This window comes from Branchiostoma floridae, chromosome 1 (assembly GCF_000003815.2).
Source record: "Branchiostoma floridae strain S238N-H82 chromosome 1, Bfl_VNyyK, whole genome shotgun sequence".
Classification (NCBI taxonomy): domain Eukaryota; kingdom Metazoa; phylum Chordata; class Leptocardii; order Amphioxiformes; family Branchiostomatidae; genus Branchiostoma; species Branchiostoma floridae.
This window is the reverse complement of record NC_049979.1, coordinates 27,226,080-27,247,168: the sequence shown is the minus strand read 5'-3', so window position 1 is coordinate 27,247,168 and position 21,089 is coordinate 27,226,080. Positions and strand designations below refer to the sequence as shown.

Genomic DNA, 21,089 nt, shown 5'->3' with positions numbered 1-21,089 from the left:
GATTTTATCCTCCGCGCGCACGATTTTATCTCTCTCGCGCTGTTTTTTCTTGCGCGCGACTTTTGACCCCATTTGGCGTGCCATAAAGGACGTCCGGATTGCTGTAGCCTCACGAAGCTTTCCACGAAATCGTCTTCCGGGAGGGACGTAAAACGGGGGTCCCGTGCTCGAGGAGGTGCCTCGACCACGTTAATCAGCCTCATTACTCAACACATTGGGTACCTGCCTATGGCACTGGCTGCAAATACACCCGATAATTATTATATATTTTACACCAATCATATTGTGTTAAGTCGAACCTTCATCTATAAACCAAACCAAATTTCATTAACAAGCCAGATAGAACTATTAACTACGATATAACTTGAGCCGACACAAAAACAACAACAAAAGCCAATCTAGTTTTCAGTTGTATTTTTAAAATTCACATCTGTGACCAGACGTCCTTGAAAGTTTTACACAATATAGATTCATGAGTCAGTCCAACAATTCCATGGATAAGAATGGGGAATGACATAATAAACTGACTTCTTTGTGCTGTAGATGATACATTGTGTAACATTACGACCAAGTCGATGCTAGTAGTTGCGCAAATATTGAGTGCACTTGTGACCAAGGAGCTTTTTGTCCTTGGTTTGACGAATGATCACCCTCTAAAATACATTGTAAATTTGCAACTTAACTTATTGCACATTAATTTGCACAGCGTAGTAGGCTTGATGATAAGTGAAGCAATATACAACAGTTACTGTACAACTTAACAACTATCTTATTCAGATTTACTGAAGTTGTTAACACATTGTAAGCAAGCATCTTGGAGCGATGGTGCTACTTTGAGATAAATTTAGATACAATACATGTTTTCAAGCGTGTCGGCTAACCTCAGATCTAACACACTTTTGTGTATGGGCCGTTTTGAAACTGCTTGACATGATATCATTGTAAAGGCACTTTTTGAAATATTTGCCAGCAAATGCTACTGTGTGATGACATCACAGACAGAAACTGTTGCTTATATGCCGGTAAGTCCCTGGTCAGTGGTATCATTATTAAAATTGTCCTCAGAAATTCTACACTCCGAAAGCTGCCATTTAGCCAGAATTACTTCAACATAATGAAGACCATTCTCTCAGTTTTTCATGATGCCTTAGGTTTCTTCAGTACAAACTCTGTGCTGTTTCAATCGGTTGTATCGTCAGTGTTCGACCTTCATCTCCATGGGTCGGAAGAACCCCGGCTGGAGATGGGGCCTGTCCCGGGTAGCCAGGTCGAGCTTAGCCAGGCAGCAGGGCCCACACATTCCGTTGGGGTTCCTCGATAGTTCCTCCTGCGTCAGGACCTGGCCGCAACGCGCACATGGCTGCTGGGGCACTGTGGGGAGTGATTAAAGATATGGTCAGCTTTGTACCAAATGGTAGCAGCACACGTAGGTAGTCTGAATCTCAAAGTATAGAAAGTTCATGCCCGAAGACTAATTACATGTACAAAGTAGAAACGTAGGAGATATACATGCGAGAATATGGACAGGTATTGCCAGTATCACAACAAGAGACCACTCAAATACTAGTGTCGGCTTCAAGTTGGGTCTGGATTATTATTTTTTGGGGTGAGTAGATGAAGACGAAAAGACCAACTTTTCTATAATTTGTGAGTTCTTTGATTTAGACAATGGCTTTCTGTTCATCCATCAATGTGGGAAGGTTGAGGTAGATCTTGGTGACTTCTTACAAGCTCTTATAATATATAGATAATCTAACATGTCTTATTTGCTGCACTGGTACAAATGATAACATTATTGGGGCAGCTCACCTCTAAAACATATGTAAACACTTTCCTACAAGATATTTATACTCTAAGCAGGGAATGAGATGGAAGTATACTCACGTTGTCCCTGGTGACAGACAGTCTTCAGATGGGTGCGCAGGTTACACGGCAGGGCAAACCGCTTGTTACAGAGGGGACACTCATACTTCTTCTCGCCTGAAAAAAACATGAAACACAATCAGAGATGCCAAACTTCACCCCTCAAACATACATTCTATACATTCTCTCTCTCTCTCTCTCTCATACACACACACAGGTTCTCTGTCACACATGGTCTCTCTCAAACACACAATATCTCACACACACACAGACATAAGCTCTCTCCCCCCCCGCACACACCCAAACGAACACAAACACCCACAATTTCTACTAGAATTGAAATAGCAGTTTGTGAGCGAATATGGCAGGCTAGTCATACAAAAGATCTATGAAAGAAATTTTAGATATTTTATTCTATACATTTATGTATGAAATACATTTCTTTCCACCTCGATTATGATTATATTCCTTTCCATGCAATCAATGTCATTACTGGATAGAAAAACACAGGCAGGAAGTCTCTTTCAAATTTTGCCTGGCATTAAAAATGCTATAGAAATTCCACGTGAACCTACCGGAATGTAAGACCATGTGATTCTTGAGGTTGGTGAGCTTGCTGAAGCCCCGGTTGCAGACGTCACACTTGAAGGGCCAGGAGCCGTTGTGTACGTACATGTGACTCTTCAGGTCACCCGGGGTCGGGAAAGACTTGGAACACATCGTGCACTTATGGGGCTTATCCTGTGTAGAAAAAAAATAGCTTGGTTAACGTTGTTGTCCATCTTGTGGTACATAGTTCAGCAAGTTTCCTTTATATTTTTACACGACCGCGGAGCGATTGCTGGCCGGCTAGCCCTTGCTTGGGGCACCTCCTCGGACACGGGACTCATATTTTACGTCCAAAAGTCTCGACCCAGATGCCCTTCCCAGGATTTGAACTTGGCTCTCCGAGTAACCAACTAATTTTAACCAGTAGCTTAACTGTGAGGCAGCTACCAGGTGAGCAGTTGGGATTTCCCTACCGTGACCCTGTCCGAACAAACACTAGTGAATAGTGATACCAATAACAAGGAAATCAGTTCAGTACCCTGGACCTGAATGTCTTTGTCTATGCTTTGGAAATGAACAAAATGTCCGCACGAAGTAAACAACGGTTGATACGTTCAAAGGCACATATTGTAAAGATTTTGGCACCAAAATTCAAATATTCCTCATTCAGATGTCAAATTTGCAACTTATTTTCTAGTACAGTAGAATACGCTTAATCTTATTGCTCATTTGGTAGTGCATTTTATCCAATAGTCCAAAGTAAACAACAGCCCGAAGTTAAGCCAGTCAATCACTAGCCAATCACGAAACAGCGTGACCTTGAGACCCAACTTGAGTTACGTGGCCGACGATTGGTTAGAATGATAAAAAGTGGGCGTACCTTCATGTGCGTCATCCTATGGTAATAGAGGTTGGACGAGGCCGTGAAGCGCTTGCCGCACACCTGGCACACGTGCGGCTTCTCTCCGCTGTGGATCCGCCGGTGGGTGTTGAGGGATGAGGAGGTGCTGAAGGCCTTACCGCAGACGTCACACGCGTGGGGCTTCTCACCTGGGGCGGGGGGAGGGGGAGGTTCGGGCAAGGGTTAGCACCTTTTGTTTGTGTTTATTTATTTCACACAATAAGTAATCCACCCCAAGGTGTAAAACACCAGCACCAGCTTAAAGCTGCATAAAACCACAATGTAAGGTTCAATCCACTAACACCAACCAGAAAGTTGCTATATCGCTCGAGCAACCCCCGCACACACACACAAATAGTTGTTTCAGTTTGTGAACACTGACCAATTTTTGACCCAGTCAAATGCATAATGATAATCAAGGAACGGCGTCACCGAGCGTCAGTACATTAGGTGATCTGGCATTGTTTTGTCAGTTCACGATCTTTGTGGAAATGGGTATAAAGTATAGTATAGGAGCAAGCGAATGTAACGTTATTGTTCGTAACACTAGTAATGAGAAAGGAAGGGTAATGGCTTTTCCGTGTGCCTTTAAACCTATAAGGTGGTAGTATCATTTGGTTCTCTCACCTGTGTGTGTCCGCATGTGCCTCCTCAAAAGGGAAGGTCTGTCGAACGCCTTGCCGCACACCTCACACGGTAACAGGGTCCTCTCACCGTTCCGCCGCCGGGTTGGGGGATGTGGTGTGTGGGTGGGGGGATGTGGTGTGTGGACGGTGGGGGGATGTGGCGTGTGGGTCGGGGGATGTGGTGTGTGGGTGGGGGGATGTGGTGTGTGGGTGGGGGGACGTGGTGTGTGAGTAGGGCGATGTTTGGCGTGAGTAGGGAGATGTGGTCTGGTGGCGGGGGGATGTGGTGTGTGGGTAGGGGAATGTGAGACGTGGGAAGGGGGATGCGCGGTGCGTGTGGGGGGATGTGTGGTGAGGTTGAGGGGATGTGAGGCGAGGGTGGGGGGATGTGCAGTGTGAGCGGTCTGTGGACGGAATGGTGGAGAAGCCGGCTTCCCAGAATGGGAGATCTAGTGAGTTGGCAAACAGAAAAAGAACAGTTGATTATCCAGATAACTTAAAGTTCCAACTACACTCAAATGAAGGAACTCCTCAGTACATTCAAATGAAGAAAGTGTGCACGTCTATTTTGATGTGAAGCTGTCGTTGATTTTTTTCTCCCCACCTGTGCTGTCTGGTGTCCGAGATGCCCCGTGGCGCCGCTCAGAGCCCGTCTCTCCTCCTCCTCCAGCGGCGGGGTGACCAGGGTGATGCTGCGGGCCGCCTGTGCGCGCGCGCCGGGAGACAGGTCTGGGCTGGTCCGCTTGGAGGGAGGATCAGAGCCTGGTGGATAGATGATGGAATATATGGTAATTTTTTTGCACATCATGATAAAATGTGTTGCACACCAACATATAGCCAGACGACGTCGACCATTTCATATCGGTTATGACGCCGTAACGTAATAGAGGTGACACACTTCGCTTCGCTCACTCGGTGATCTTATTCGGCTCATTTTATGTAGCAAATGACCAGGCCTTATGATACCATATACACAGAGTCATCAAACCTTAATTCACGCACATCGATATACAGATTGTTGAATTATGAGTGCTCTTCAACAATATACGTTCAAACATATAAGTACTACCCAAAACATAACCTTCCCAGTGAGGGTAAAAAACCTTCTTGGTATAAAAGATTAAAAAAAGCAACACGTTTTTGTATCCGCGATCGTTGTAAGAATATAAGGATTCTGTGTGCGTTACCTCGCTCGCCTAGCCTCTGTTGTAGCGCGGCGAAGAGAGGGGCGGTGAACTCCAGGAACAGTCGCTGGCTCTCCGCCGCCTCGGCAGCGGGGTCCGTCGCCTCCTGGTCCCGATGGAAGGCCGCCAGCAGCTCGGTGTTGGGCGGGACGAGCTTCACCACCTTGAAGTAAACCCTGTCCTTCTCGCGGTAACCGACCAAACTCACATCTTCTTCGTTATCCGCTGACCTATGGAAGACAATGTTTAAAAGGTAAGGCAAAGGTACTATACTTATATCATGCAAAGTATGACTAGAAGATAACACAAAAAGTGTAAAAAGATTATTTTTTATCGATAAACTTAGTTGAGCTACGCTCTCTATCAATTTGCTCGGCGGCAGAGGCGCCACGAAACGTTATGCAGCTTCAGTGTGATACAATCACGTCAATCAATCAACCAATTAGCAAATTGACCAATCAACGGAAAGAAAGCGCACCTGAGGAAGCGGACCCAGTTACAGTGTCGAACCTTCCTGTCGTCCACAACTTGGATGTCGTCATAGTTACCGAACTCGTGGCGCACCTGCAAGAAGACAAACAACGCCACGCGTCAAACACAGGTTCAGGACAAGATCAAGAGAAACAAAAATAAACAGAACTTCTTCTGCAGTACCATAACATGTCGCTAGATCACCCAAACTCACTGTGTCCTGGTGTAAAAATGTGTACGTGACTTCGGTTGGGGAAGGCGGTTTGCTCCACCTTCCAATACAATGCCAAAGACACAAAACACTGCCCCTACTGTCTTAAAGAGGCTTTGGGCCTTTTTTTAACCCATGACATAGACCACAATACCTGAAACAACAACGCGTGACAGAAAGAACATGGAGAGTTCTTGATTTCAAGACTACTCTACCTTCAAAAGCTAGCGCCCAAGACGCACTATTTTCACCGACTTTGTGAGTCACTTGTTTTCAATAGGTGATGTCAGAAGCCCATTTACTCATGTACATCGGGTAGGTTTGTATCAGTAAATGGCGGAGTTGTTTGGCCTTGTAGCGGCGTTCCCTCCCGCCACAGTCTGCCCATGGGTAGCGTCATCCTGAATTGCCGTAAATAAAGGGCCGGCTGGAATGCTGATAGCTCGGGTGTTAAAACACAATCGCTTGCATATTGTCCCGATGGGGTGGAAACATTTGTTTTGATTTAAAGGGGAGTGTGGAAGTGTTTCCTGACGAGTTATACACCAAGAGGCGCGACCCCTCTGCTCTAGAGACAAACGCAGACCGTCAAGAGCTAAGGCGAAGCAAATGGGTGTGATTGGCGTTTGGCTAGGCAGGGAGGGGTGCGTCAGGGTAACAAATTAACAAGTCACAGGAGCGAGAGCTGATAGAACGGGGAACCTTTGTCGTCATTAGCGACGTTTAGGACAGAGGAATTTGGCGGAAGGGTTGAAAAGTTCAGCGAGTCTCATAGAGTTCACGGGGCGCGGGAGGGTCACCTGAAGGCCGGCGAGTCGCGCGCGCGACGTGTGGCTGATGCATTCCTGTACTGACACGGCCTACCTGTTCCCGTGCATTCCTGTAAACACTGCCTACCTGTTTCCTTACATTCCTGTAAACACGGCCTACCTGTTTCCTTACATTCCTGTAAAATGCTCTACCTGCGGTACATTCCTGTAAACACGTACGCTCAGGCTACCTGTCGTACATTCCTGTAATACGGCGGTAGGACCTGTTCACTTACATTTCTGTAACACGCTCTACCTGCCCTACATTCCTATCACATGATCTACCTGTGTTACATTCCTGTAAACACACTTTACCTGCCGTACATTCTTGTAAAACGATCCACCAGTCGTACATTGCTGTAACACTACCTACCTGAGTACATTCCTGTAACACGCTCTATCTGCCGTGCATTCCTGTAATGTGCTCTACCTGCCCTACATTCGTGCTCTACCTGTCGTACTTTCCTGTAACACGCTCTACCTGCCGTATATTCCTGTAACGCACGTCTATCTACTATGATGAAGAAGAACATGATTGGAAATATGTCACCGTGAGTCAGCTTGTATTATAGAACAGCGCTGCTACAATAACGTTACCAGATAAAAGATTCAAGCAATGCAATGTGAGCCATGTCTTCATCAGACTGTCCTGGAAGCCGGGATGCGGCCGCTCCGACAGTGGCGCGTGGGGAATGTGTATATCAAGACGTTTGATTGACAGGTCGATAGGACGGATCAGGGAGTAGAAATTGAATTGTGTGCGTGTGGATGAACATGAGCCACACATGACCGTACAGTCCCAGTCCCGACATGTAGGCTATTACATGGCCATGATGAAATTATCCCATCCTGACCAATATTATCATGGTAGATCTGGACAACCGTGTGTCAATCATCTGGTTTCCATGGCGACAGCCCGCCTCAGCTGTTCTCACTTTTGTGACGTCACACAAAACGAAATGTACTGTAGTGTAGCACTAGATGAGACTAGCAAAGGAACGTTTGGGAAATTGTATATGAACTTATCTTTTGAGTATATCTCAAGAATCATCCAGATTCTGAGTTAAAACAAGGAGCTTGATGAAGTTTTGTTTTGTAGTTTTTTTTCCTCGTTAGAAAGTTTCCCACGACAAGAGCGGTACTAATTTGGGTCTGAAGCGGAGGGGGGTTGAGGATCGGTCATGAATAAACTTCCGGGATAGACGGCTTTATTATCACGTTATTATTCACTGTAAATAAGGACAAACAGTGGAAACAGCTGGCCGCACTGCCCGGCAACTCTACGGGTTGTACTATTAGGTCAGTTTATTTAGTGCAGTACGTGTTGTTTGCCAATCTTTGGTACTGGCCGGTTTTTCTTCCACCTTTCTGGAAAGTCAACATCTCCGAATTTGGGAAAATGCAAACAAAATAACCACGATTTGGAAGCACTGTGATTCTTGGAAGTCCCCAGAATTAAAGTACATACATTGGTTTTCATGTGTTTTATCTAAGGAAAGTACCCCGCATTTCTAATAGTAATAGTAGAAGGCTGGTTATCGTGTTTTTATTATTGGTGACTTTCAGGAATTCAACTTTTCGTATTTTCACTATTTACATAATCCCGCCAATGTTAAGGCCTTTATTATCGCTACATATAACTGTATTCTGAAAATAAACCAGAGAATTACCCTAGAATTTTGCATACATGTATGCCATATGAATGATCTTGTATACACAGGCCTCTAAGTCTAACAAAAGGTGTAGTAGAAGTACATGGACGGAAAAAATTTATCGCACTCCACATATTTAATAGTTCGTCATATAGTTCGTTATATTTAAGAAAATATACGAAAACTGAATATGAATATTAAGGCAACTGACATTCAGGCAACACTTCTGTATTTGGCAATTTTCGAATGCGTTTCTCTTGCTTCTAGAGGACACTCCGACAGTACCGTACAGAATAAAATGCTTTGAATAAAACGCAGTCTACCAACGCTCTGTGCTGAAATGAAGAATAACTTCATTTTTCAAACGTTATTTATATCTGGACTGGAGAAAAGGAAAGTACACAGATTTTACTATGCGACGGCCGTGCGGTGTTTCAAAATAAAACTTTGTAAACAAACCCACCCCAAGGAGGTTAAAATTAAATTTGATGTTCGTGCTCATGAACTTCATCCACACGCAAATTTGATTTTAAGCTCCTTGCCCACCCCATGTAGTCCTGTCGTTGTCTGGGAACTTTTGTTCTCTTTTCACCAAATTCATCTCCAGAGCAACTCAGGGTCGTTTCTCAGAGTTTCTGGTGCCTTTTTTATGTTCCAAATCTGGAACTAGTTGTGGCTGATTACCTAATAATCGTCCGGACATTGTTTATGTTGTTTTAAGTGGTAGTAATTTGCCCCGGGAGTCTTCTATAAAACACAAGCCGCTAGAACGATAACGTTCTCTATTCAAACACGCGTGGCCATTATTTTCTTCAATACAAGTTAACATCTCATAATTCCACCGAATGCCATAAGTGCCACCACATGTATATAAATGGTGATTTAAAGAGCATTATATGTAGAATAAGTAATCCTGAGGTACACTTCAGATATCTGTTCGGGAGAATTTTGAGAAGACCTCTATAACGATGTTTTTCAAGTTGCGTGGCGTGATTATAATTTGAACGCAATGGAGAGTTTCTACAGATTATATTTTTACTCATAATTTTTCATGAATACGTAAAACTCCATATGATGCTAGTAGGTTTTTCCCTTAGCTAAACTAATCTACAAGGCCATGAACGTAAAGACTTTGGTAGTGGACTTTGGCGGTGGGATCTAGAGGGCTTTGAAACATCCTTGGTTTGTGAAAGAGACTCAAAATGGTAACCCCATATTCAAGGATTTATACCATCTACCCTTACAACAAGATTAATATTTTCAATACTACCAATTGGAAAAAGTTCATCTTCACATGGTAGGTAAATGTCTTATTTTTGTTCTCTCCAAGCAGAGGTTGCATGGGACGATTTGTGTGTATCTTCTGACTTTTCCCTGTCCATTTTGTTGTTCGCGAAAAGGGGCGCAAGAAGAGTCGACGAACTCTGCTTGAAGACTGAGATTCTAGTGAGAACTATTTCTACGCAATCTGCACATCCTGACATCATCAGGAATATCTGGTATTTGTTGTAACCCTAGCGAGAAGTTTCGGACGATTCTTATGTAAAAATCAGGGCGAACTTTGTCCCTTTGCCCGAACTGGCCGCTCTTCACACAAGGCAGTGCGACTTATGCATTATTACGTGCTATATGAGTTACCACTTCGCGACTTCGGGCGACCTCAACTACCCGAGTTTCTTTCAATAGTTTCAATAAAGCCTGTCTTGTAAAAGTTTATCGAAGGACTCTTTGAATTTCAAAATAATATTTGAAAGCGAAATCAGTCAAATTTCTCGATGTGTTGTATTCTATGACAGTAGTTTCAGGCGCTATTAAACATCTCGACGAAAAGTAGCGATATCTGCAACTGTATCAACATAGATATGAATATGTATATGTAGAACGTTTCTAGGATGACACCGTTAATTTATTAGCACATAAAATTCATGAAACCAAATGGAGAACATATGCGCGATATTCATGATTATTTTGACTCCACTGCCTCTATTTGCGAAAAAGCACGGTTAACAGCAGAATATGAAAGGCAGAAAATTTCGTTTCAAAATTATTAAAACTTCTCCAGTTCTTGGCAGAATAACGTTACGTTCTTTAAAAATCACTCCATGTTACCTCGTGTAGGAATTCAGAGGAAATCGTTTAGTACAAAATGAATTAAATACTATGCATAAACTATTTACTCGCGGACAGTAGAAACAAGTTAGGCAAATACAAAATAATTGAACTGGTATATATTGATATACGTTAGTCGCCGTGGATGTAGTAAGATAGTATATACATACTGTAATTCATAATTCTGTTTTGTTACCATGACCTATACTTTAGATAGCTTGTGAGAACATTGCGAATTATGAAGGTCTTTCATAATATCGCATCAGATGCAAAGCCATGAATAGTGCGACAAACAAAAATCAGGATGTACCCTGACCGAGAAATTAGGCCAAAGGACGGACAAGCATAAATTTTTTTCTTATAGAAACATTTACGACTGGGTGAAAGGGAATTTCTATACAAATCATTGTATTATTTTAGATGTCTGTATCCGCATGACGCCTCTACTTGACCATAAACTTCGCCATACATCAAACCAAGGTACACGTTCGCCATTTAGTCCAATACCGACATACAGACTTCGTTGCCAAACATCTACAATGTACCGGAATTTGATCTAATAAGAGTAAATCAAAAAGGGTACAACTTACGTCGTCTTTCTTGAGGTACGTGTAGACTTCCAGTCTGTCGAGTACGACCCTGCCCTGGTCGGGGAGGAAGACCGCTCCCGGCCGTAGCGTCCGCGCAGACCACACGCTTATACTCATCTCAAGGAAGTTCGTCTGGTCTCCGACGTGAGACGGTCCAACGGCGAACTCGGGAGGTATCAGAATACAGCTCTCCATATCTCTGGATCAATCCTCGCTCGCGTGTGTCTGTCTCAGAAAATGTTCCTCGCTGACTCTACTACAACAGAGAGGTCACTACCTTCCTCACAGCAGTGTTGCCGATTTACAAGTGCCGGGCTCCTAAGCTGCGCAGAGTGACGTGCATAATCTGAGTCCTGGCATTAGCACATGCAGGGACTCCACGCTGGGGTAATGCACTAGCTTGTTTACGAACAATCTACATATGTAAATGTAACCTCTTGTGGACTGCCGACCGTGGTATCTTCCGACTAAAATGTTAAAACGTACTACTATGGCGCAGCCGTATACTGAGAAATAAACTGGAACGAATTGAAAGACGTTTGGATGAAGAAGTCCCTAAATACGAGACGCACCAGGCAAAGTTGAAGCGAGTACTGTACCGAAAGCGGGAGTTTCACAACCTTTTCAATCACGGTTCCCGCTAATTACATAAAAGCAACGCGCAAGCAACAAGTTTCCATCAAAGCACACGACGGTTAATTTTGTACCATTGTTTTCTAATCAGCCTTCAAAGGCGCCCGGTCCGGCGCACTCAGCACATGTATTAATTCACCTGTGTGTTTTACACTTGCGAAGATAATGGCGACCATCGCGAGCAATCAAGACCCCGTCTGTATGCGATATAGCCGCCGACATCGGGCCATTTGATCACATCGTCAGAAAAATGAACGTTGTTTTTCTAACATTTTTCTCAACTCTTTTAGTGTAAACAAGGACGTTACATCTCCTTGGTGTAAATCACACATTTTCTTCAGACAGATCATTATATATGATTATTCATTCATACAAGAGCCACATATTTTGCCGTACAAAACTATCTACTAGTAATCACATCGTAAGAAAAAAGAAAGCGTTTAGAACTGTGTTTTTCTAACATTTTCTCAACTCTTTAGTGTAAACGATACATTTACTTAAGACAGATCATTACATATTTATACATACAAGAGCTACATATTTTCTGAACAGAACTATTTGATCACATCGATGAAAAATGAAAGCGTTTAGAGCGTAGTTTTCTAACATTTTTCTTAACTCTTTAGAGTGTAAATGACACATTTCCTTCAGACCGATCATCATATATTTAAACATGCAAGAGACACATATTTTCTGTATGAAACTATAAATAATATTCTTGCATATTCATGCCAAAAGGGATAAACGCACAGATTGGCAGCTACACAAAAATAAACACCGCAGACGTATTTACATCTTTAACAATGTATTTGCATCTTTGACGACTGTAACAAATGTATTTGACGAATGACAACAATGTGTTTTAGGGGAAACATTAGTTCAAGACGTGTCCGCGTTTCTTTCCTTGTTGCCGACTTGTGATTTTATATTGTATATCATATCTCTGATTTTAGATGATATTTTCGTGTTTTTGATTCGGTGCAATATTTGCTATCATCATTTTGTGTTTATAACTAAACATGAACGGTGACTGTACTAGCTGGTTCCATGTTCGCTTCTCGGCTAAACATTAGAAAACAAGCCGACCATTGTTTTGTTATCATCTCATTCATGGTGTCGATAGACAGGTGATGGTGTTATTGTTTTTGTTAACATTGTAATTTTGAGGGTTTTTTATTGTCCATTCGAGTACATAGTACCGCTAACAAGTCTTGGCGTCCACCATGCTTTTCTACGGCGGTATGGATCGTAACATTCGGCAAAAATTGGCAATGATTGACAAGAAGAGTCCGTTAACGGAAAGGTTTTCGAACAAGGTTTGCCCCTCCATAAGTCGCAAGCTGTACAGTACTACTCCTCTGACTAGCTAACCCCTCTAGTAAGTTATCCGTCTATTTGACATACTAGTCTCTACCAGACGGACTACCCTGGACATTATGATTACAGGGAGAATTATTTGCAAGGGGAGTTTTGCTATCAGCGTAGTTGGTCGGGGGGGGGGGGGGACCTATTAAAACGTGGACTGACTCCCCTGGCCAATTTCTCAATCCCTCCCCCCTCCCCCCCCCGAATTGTACGATCCCTGCACCCCCTAATAATTTTCCCAGTGACATATGAAGTTTTCTTTGAGTCTAGGAAAGTCTGGCTATAAGACTGGCTTCATTCCCATTATGATATTTCTTGTCACGACTTGTTGATTCGCCAGGAAGATTGATATGACAAGCACCACATTATTTTAACTGACCGACTGGGCTGTGCTCACATACCCCCATATGCGTGATTTCCGGAGGTTTAGAATTCATAAATAACGACTTTATCTGGTGCAAAAACATGTGTACGTTCGCAAGTATTGATAGCAAGTTGGCATTTTTTTCGTGACCGGGCACGCGGTAAGAAAAACTCTTTCGGCTGCGGACTGTGGCCGAAAATTTGACAGATCAGACAACAAGTATCTCTCGCAAGTTAACGTTCTGAAGTGATTGGTCATCAGTATTGATCCTGAAGAAGGCGACAGTGGTCGTTGATTGAAAATTTGATCCGTGAATACCTTTGTGTTGGAAGAAGGTTTAGGCATTGTACTACTCAGTATATGATTACTACCAACACAGATGAGTTTCGACGATAACAAGTAAAGAGCGAGTTTGTTTTACCAGTAAGTGCTTTGTTGTCTTATAAATCATTCTTTTGGCATCTTACATCATATTAAAGTCAGTCCGCAGTCCGCAGCCGAAGAATGAAGGTTGGTCACAAAAATCCGATTTCGGTTCGGTACGCCCGCTATAGTCGCTACCAGACTCTTGCCTGGCCGAATAGGAATAGGGGAATTTGGCCAAGTTAGGAATAAAAGTCAAGTAGGCGTTGATTGGCCTAGGAGTGAACTCTTCGGCTAACTGGATGTAAACCCATAGTAACTTATTTGTCCCTATTTGGCCAAATTCTTCTCTTTTTTATCCAACTGACACGTCTACCTGGAGAGAACCTATTAAGGTCTGTGAGTCGGCGAGCCACACGTCGTCTGACAACAACACAGTCTGGATCATGTACTAGTCCCGAGAACATCAACACCTTCCAGCGATCTTACATCGCGGCAACAAGAACGGAGCTGGCAGCTTACATGACTTCGCTTTGCCCCGTCCCTGACTCTTTACCTCTTGAACTCAGCTACGATCGAGCTCAGAGAGTTTGGTGCGCAACAAAAACATTCTGACGTACACACACAATATTTTCTGTTGGACGGGAACCACATGTACATTTCAGTGTTAAGGTTTTGGGTGCTCTTGGCTTTAATACATGTAGTCCCGACCAGACTATACTATACGTTGGTTACTGGATGCATTTAAGTTCGCATTAAAGCTGTCGGCGAGAGGCAGTAGGCTCGCCGATATCGGGAAAAACTGTGTGTAGATCGCGCATAACTTTCGCGGTAGCGGGAAAATGGAGTGTTCTCGATGGTTTTAAGTTCTCGTTAGCTTCATAGACTGCAGTCTCATACTATACTGAAAGATGTTCGCAGTGGTTTTAAATTCGCGGTGAAGTGGTCGCCGCAAAAAAACCCAACATAAAACCACCGCAAACATTTCTGCATTTACAGGCTTAGGGATAACATTTGCCGGCGGACAGACTTTTCACTTGCACAATTATTATCTTCGTCAAGAGGGTTGTGTTTTCGGCAGCGTTCGTGTGTGTGTGTTTGTGTAGCTGTGTGTCTGTGACCACGATAACTAAAAAATGACTAAATGGATTGTCTTGATCTTTGGTATGTATATAGGTCTTGAAAAAACCTCAAAACGGTTAGATTTTGGGCCACCTAGCAACTTTTTACGGTGCTGTAGCGGAACTTCAAGTTGTCATATATCCTTTCCCTTTTAGCCGATATTGATTCTATGATCAATGCATATGCCCCCGTAGGAAGGCCTACTCACTGGAGGCCATTTGGAATCATAGATTCGGAACAATGGAATAACAAACGTAGCAATGTTCAAAGGGTGGACTTGGTATCATACTAAGTACTGACTTATACATGTACTTGATCGAACCAAATTGGATAAGGATAAAAGATTTTGGAAGGAAACAAAATTGAATGGACAACAAAATACAAATGTACAAATGCAGTTCTATTATGTCTATGTTATGTTCAAGTTACTCTATCTCTTGTCTGTCGTAAGGATAAAGAAATTGTGCATTAACAAACATTTGGCCTCATTCAAAACAGTGTCACAAGAGACTCAAATCTCTACACCGTACGGGTAAATCATCATATAACACATAGGTCGTCAAAGTACATGTGCACACCACGACTTTTCGCTACTCTTTCGATTTGATATTCTCCAAGCAGAGGTTAGACTCCAGCTTATGTTTGACGTTATGTTTTATGTGTTTTTGTCGAGCTCTCTATTTTGTAGGGTTTTCTTATTGTTCCATATTTGCGCACCTGTTTCATGAAAAACAAGCCGTAGTCGTACCTCTGCTTGGAGACTATCAATTTGTGAGTGCTGCGTGTATGAGCGGTTTTGAAACTTATATAGGCGATATAGGATTTTTACAAAATTCTACAAGACATTTTCCAGACAATTGAGACGCCGTATACAGCATTTTAGGGACTCTATAAGGTCTCATTGATGAGTTTCTTCTTCCCATAGACTTCTATGTTATAATTCGTGGTTTAAATGGGCGCGTTCATAATGAAGCTACGTAAAATTTCAGCAGATTTTTCATTCTATGTCGAGCACATTTACCCTATATCGTGGGAAAAAAATTGCCAACGTAAACTATACGTAGGAACTTTTTTTATAGCAATTACAAACTACGATTAGTCAATCCCCACAATAGGCACTTTTTCGCTCCTAGTGTACAACCGCACCACTCAGAACCCACGACTGTGTACCTCCGACCTAGAGCGCGGCTGCAAAACTTTACCTGCTAATTTCTTCAGTTACAATCAAGCTTTCACCAATCTAACTTTTGAGATCAGTTCCGTTGGCTAAAAGGGATTTTCTCACCGCTGAAAACACGCGTCCGTGCAGCCGTTTATTTTTTGGCTCGGTTCTCTTTCATTGAGACCATAAAAAGTGGTATGTAGCACCAAGGAGGATTAAACATCCTAGGTAGTATAAGGCGCAATAGTGTCAAAGTCGGTAGCTCTAACAGGTGACCATTTATTTTCTTTGCTGAGATGAGAGCGTTTATTCAAGTTCAAATCTGACGCATATTGAGAATTTTTCGCCTAGGTAAAGATTGTGTGGAGAAGTTATTTCTTATGTTGACCCAGCATTCTGCAGCCTACCTATCTAACCGAAAAAAAAGACTTATTTTTGTCGGCCTCAAACTTTACCTAAGCCAAAATAATGTCAATACTGACCTAAATATACGCACAAGTGTGGACATCGCAAGTGGAGGAAGATAACAAACATTTTTCTACTATCAGTGAAGTACCCAAATTTTGGGACGCATTGTTTCTTTTCTCATGGCACAGAATATAAGAAAGTGAAAGCATCTTTGAAGACGTTTCAGGTTTGGTGGCGTCTGTGCTCCATCTCTGTGTCTGCCGTCCCGCCAAGACGTCTCAAGACGTTTTGAGAGAGAGAGACCGTTATCTTCCACAAGCGGTGCGTGTTGCGCCGCAGACTTGGGGCGCAGCCATGATACTCCAGCCAGTACGGCACACGTTAGCACCCGGTCGTGACAGGCGGCCATGGTCGTGCAACAACTTAAAGGCCACGGCAAGTAAACTTTGTGGGTGACACCACGCGCTCATTAATTTTTGCCTGGTTTTGTAATAAAAAGAAAATGATTTTCCCTCTGGAGATGGTGCACATGACAAGAACGTATCAAAATGGGATAATATATATGTGATATGCTTTATATATGATAGCTTTCTTGTAGTACTGAGGAGCATGACCGAAGTGTAAAACTAGTTCGATAGTTAACTGTGGCAAGGAGGTGAATTTGGGACTTTCAACCTCCTTGGTTAAAGTGGCTCCAATGTGGTAGTCATGACGTAGCTAGTTTAGTAACTTGGTCTTAGTCATCCAAATTTACCACATATATATAGTGTCACTTTGTGTACCGCTTGAATACAGAAAGAAAAGACTTGTTGACTGTGATATTAATTGTATTGTGTTCTATCGTTTCAATTTTGTTACAACGTTCATGGTGTATGCGTATACATCTTGTTTTAGGCCGTCTTTGTTTTGTTTGTTTTTTCACTCTCGCGTTAAATTGTAGTCATGCATAGGATGTCATCCATAAAACTGACTTGTTGTGGCCTAACGCCGATGACCGGCCGTGCCCTTGTGAACTCCCGGCGAACCCGTGCACTAGCTGGCACCCCGGCAACTCGCTAATGAGATGCGCGACCCATATGGCCTCCGTGCAGGACCGTGAGACGGTACAGGCCCCGGCGGGCGCGAGCCTCGGGTGTCAGGCTGGACAGCCCGTCTGCAGGCGGCTGATAACGGGACGGGTTCGGGGGCTGACATGGGCCATCTGGGTAGGACGTCATCGGTAACTGTGTGTGTACATGTGTGTGCGCGTGTGTGTCTGCGTGTGCGCGTGCGCATCATGCGCGTGTGTGTGTATGTGTGTGTGTGTGTTTGTGTGTCTCTGTGTACGCGCGTATCACCTGTGTACTATGATGTGATCATGTGTGTGAGTGTGTACGCGCTTGCATGTTTGTGCGTGTGTGCGTGCGCGCGCACGTGCAAAAGACATTGTATTTAAACATTACTTCTAAAATACGACCACATTAATTATTTGTCAGCTATTATGACGCGTTTTCTCCTTGTACGATGAATTTCATCCAAGTGAATGCTTTCGATTTTTTTGCGACTATTTGAGATTATTAACTGCGATTGCGATTTCGCTGTGCAAGTGGTTTGTTTTGTAGCTCGTATTTGGTACCGGTTTCTATAACGTTGTACTACCTGGGTACCAACCGGATAGTGGTTCGCTCCTATGTTCGCTTCTGCTACCAGAACAGCAGAGAAGCGATTGTATATAGTGTATGATATTAAGATAACAGAGCGAGAAGCGACTGTATATTGTGTATAATTAACGCCGGAGCGAACTACTGTAAATGTATTAAAGTTCGCGGTAGCGGGGGAAAGAACTTTTCGCGGTGGTTTTAAGTTCGCGGTAGCATCATGAACTGTAGTCTCTTTACTGCCATGGAAAAGTGTTCGCGGTGGTTTTAATTTCGCGGTGAGAAGGCCACCGAGAAAACCGCGAACATTAAACCATCGCGTAAGTTTCTGCATTTACGGTACTTTCCGGATGGTACCCAGGCTAGTAATATACATGTTACGGATGTTTGTATTGGGCCTGACTTCCAATTGTCCTACATAAATAAAAGATTTACATCTCTCTTTGCCAAAGATATGATCCCCGCTTCCATTTGTTGATACCGATATAAAGTCCGGTAGTAGTCAGCGAATAGGCGACCATGTAGTTAGCTGTGCTGTCCACCCCCCCAAACAGGTGGTACGGTCTGTAGAGGTCAAGGTTGAGAGCGCAGTGACCGTAAGGGCGCTGGGACGGCGACGTCGTATATATTGTCTAGAGTCTATCGCCCAGTTTCTATATCAAGGTAACTTACTATCTCATTTCAAAAGCTCAGGATCTGTCCTGAAATCTAGCCTTCAATTCAGATCAATACAAAATTCTTCATTAATTTTTAAATACGTTCGTTGCTTCACTGCTCTGAAACCTTACATGTATTATAAACCTGTCAGGGCAGAATACTGGTACTTCCGGGTGTGTGGGGTGTGGCAAGAGCGCCAATATCTTAGATTTGTATGTTCCAAAAGCCCTTTGCATCGTATAGTCCATATTCGGGCGTCTTTAATAGCAATCGGACTTCACTAAAGGACTTAATTAAGTATCTCTAACATCTCAATTATCTCGGGTAATACCTCATACCTTCGACAACTGATTTTAGATTTGTATATTGAAATTGCAGACGATGCAATACATTATTACATATCAAACTGACGTATTTTGTTCCTCATTGACTATGTAAATGAATATGTAAGTGAATAGATAATCCTTATTTGCATAAATTGTATTTTCCCCACCAAAGTGACAGTTGTACAACTACAAGATATGACTTATCTTATTTAACAACTAAGGATATTCTATCATTCCTTCGTCAGTTACTGTAAGTCTCTTTAGATCCGCGGCGCCTAAAATCCGCGGTTTCGGTCAAATGACCAATCCGCGCTGTCTTCAGATTCGCGGTGGACGATGTGTGGGAAAAAGAGTTCGCGACCGAGTACTTAGCGCTAGCGCAAGTTTACGCGTAATAACACGTGGGTTGAACAATTTTTTTTCGGCGAATTTACCGACAGTCCGTAAGGCAATATTAATCATTTTCGGTAGTATTTCACTTTTGCATGGTCAGGAAAATCTCGAAAATGTTGAGACAATGTTAATTAGCGAGAAATTGGCAAGTTTGTGTTTAGTTCTGACGGCGGCACAGATTGGCAAGATGGCGCCTTGGAGGTCATGTAGGGTCATCGGGACAGTCGATTATAGTATGGGTGAAAATGCTTCCAGCAGTGCAATTGTGTTCTAATTTAACCATATAAAATTGCACAACTATTTATCACATATGTTGTATGATTATAAAGGACATATATTTAAAGAGGGTGTGATTTTATACTTTATTCATTTGACAAGTAAAGGTGTCTGTATTTTCTTTTAAAAAAGTGTTCGCCCATGCTGCTTGGGAAATCCCAAGCTAGTCACAACAAGCTTGTAGAAGCGTCGGATTTCGGTTGTTTAAAAGAGACTTTCTATGGAAGTGCAAACATCGATTCAGGAATAAAAAGGTCAAATACAGGTTGGTTGATAACTGGAGCACAGGGTGAACATTTTATAGAAACTGTAGGCATGATTTTTTTGTCTTTTTCTCGGCGTCTTGATTCCAAGCCAAGCTCGTCAAGAACAAAGGATTATGGCGATCGAGGTTTCAGACAACTTTGCAGCTTTGCATTTTCGAATTCTGTGAATCAAACAGTGGTCATCGGCAGCTACTATTAAAGTATATTTCAGTAAGAATATGATGGAGTGTAAACCGAAGTTATGTAAGAAGACATTAGCGCTGGAATAGAACTTCAAAGTGATCCGATGTTACGAGAATGCTGCGCGTCACAGGCCTCGTAAATTATTTTTTTCGGCACGCGGTATGCGGCCGATTTTGTTTTCCTTTACTGTTCTTTGTAAGAAGTAACTAAATTATTGAAGCCAGGCATTACTTGTGTACATATGTATACTTTGAATAAAATTTTGATATCGTTTTATACATGACCGCATGTGTGTTGTTTTTGCATCACTCCTTTCTTTTATCTTACTAGTATCTCGAGGTCGGCCGTGAATTTGGGGAGGGGGGCACATTTGCACCAAACACATCCGCGGAGAAGTAGATTCGCGGCACGAAGGTCTCCGCGAATACCGCGAATCTAAAAACACCCCGGAAATAAAGAGACTTACAGTATACTAACGAGGCACTGACCTGCATAATTTATATTTAACGGTGTTCTACTTAACTTCCAACTGCTTTAAGTGTGAAATTCCGGTCATTTACCGTCTACGAACTTGTAGTACTTTCCGGCATTGGTAACGAAAATTTTGTATTAATTTGCATGATTTATATCTGTCGATGATCCCCTCTTTCTCGATTACTGTTTTTTTTAGTACAGCAGATATTGTTGTCTCGAGGGGTGGACGGATACGTTGTGCTAGTTGGCTAAAGATTATCAATACTTAAGGTAGCAGAACACAGTTTTTCCCCAATGGGGATTTACATTGTTAAGGACCCCAAAGTGAGGTGGTTCGACGCCTCAAAATTTATAGCATGGTGCTTGTAATTAGCAAGTAATTGACGTTAACAAGAATTGAATATGTTGGAGTTCAGGGTAGAATCTACAAAATATGTGAAAATGAGCTTAAGTTTGTCTGCTCGTTTTCCCAGAAAAAACATGTTGAGATGACCC

The 21,089-nt window shown here is 42.8% G+C and overlaps 1 protein-coding gene across 1 annotated transcript; it reads right to left on the bottom strand.

Annotated features, from left to right (window-relative positions):
• Positions 1-402: 402 nt before the first annotated feature.
• LOC118428920 (zinc finger protein 726-like) lies at positions 403-11,532 on the bottom strand. Its single transcript, XM_035839215.1, has 9 exons — positions 10,966-11,532; positions 5,602-5,687; positions 5,127-5,353; positions 4,544-4,701; positions 3,941-4,388; positions 3,293-3,462; positions 2,439-2,604; positions 1,885-1,980; positions 403-1,371 (listed from the first exon to the last, which is right to left on the bottom strand). Exons 1-9 carry the CDS (start codon positions 11,158-11,160, stop codon positions 1,196-1,198), a joined length of 1,722 nt encoding a protein of 573 aa, XP_035695108.1. The 5' UTR covers positions 11,161-11,532; the 3' UTR covers positions 403-1,195.
• Positions 11,533-21,089: the final 9,557 nt, after the last annotated feature.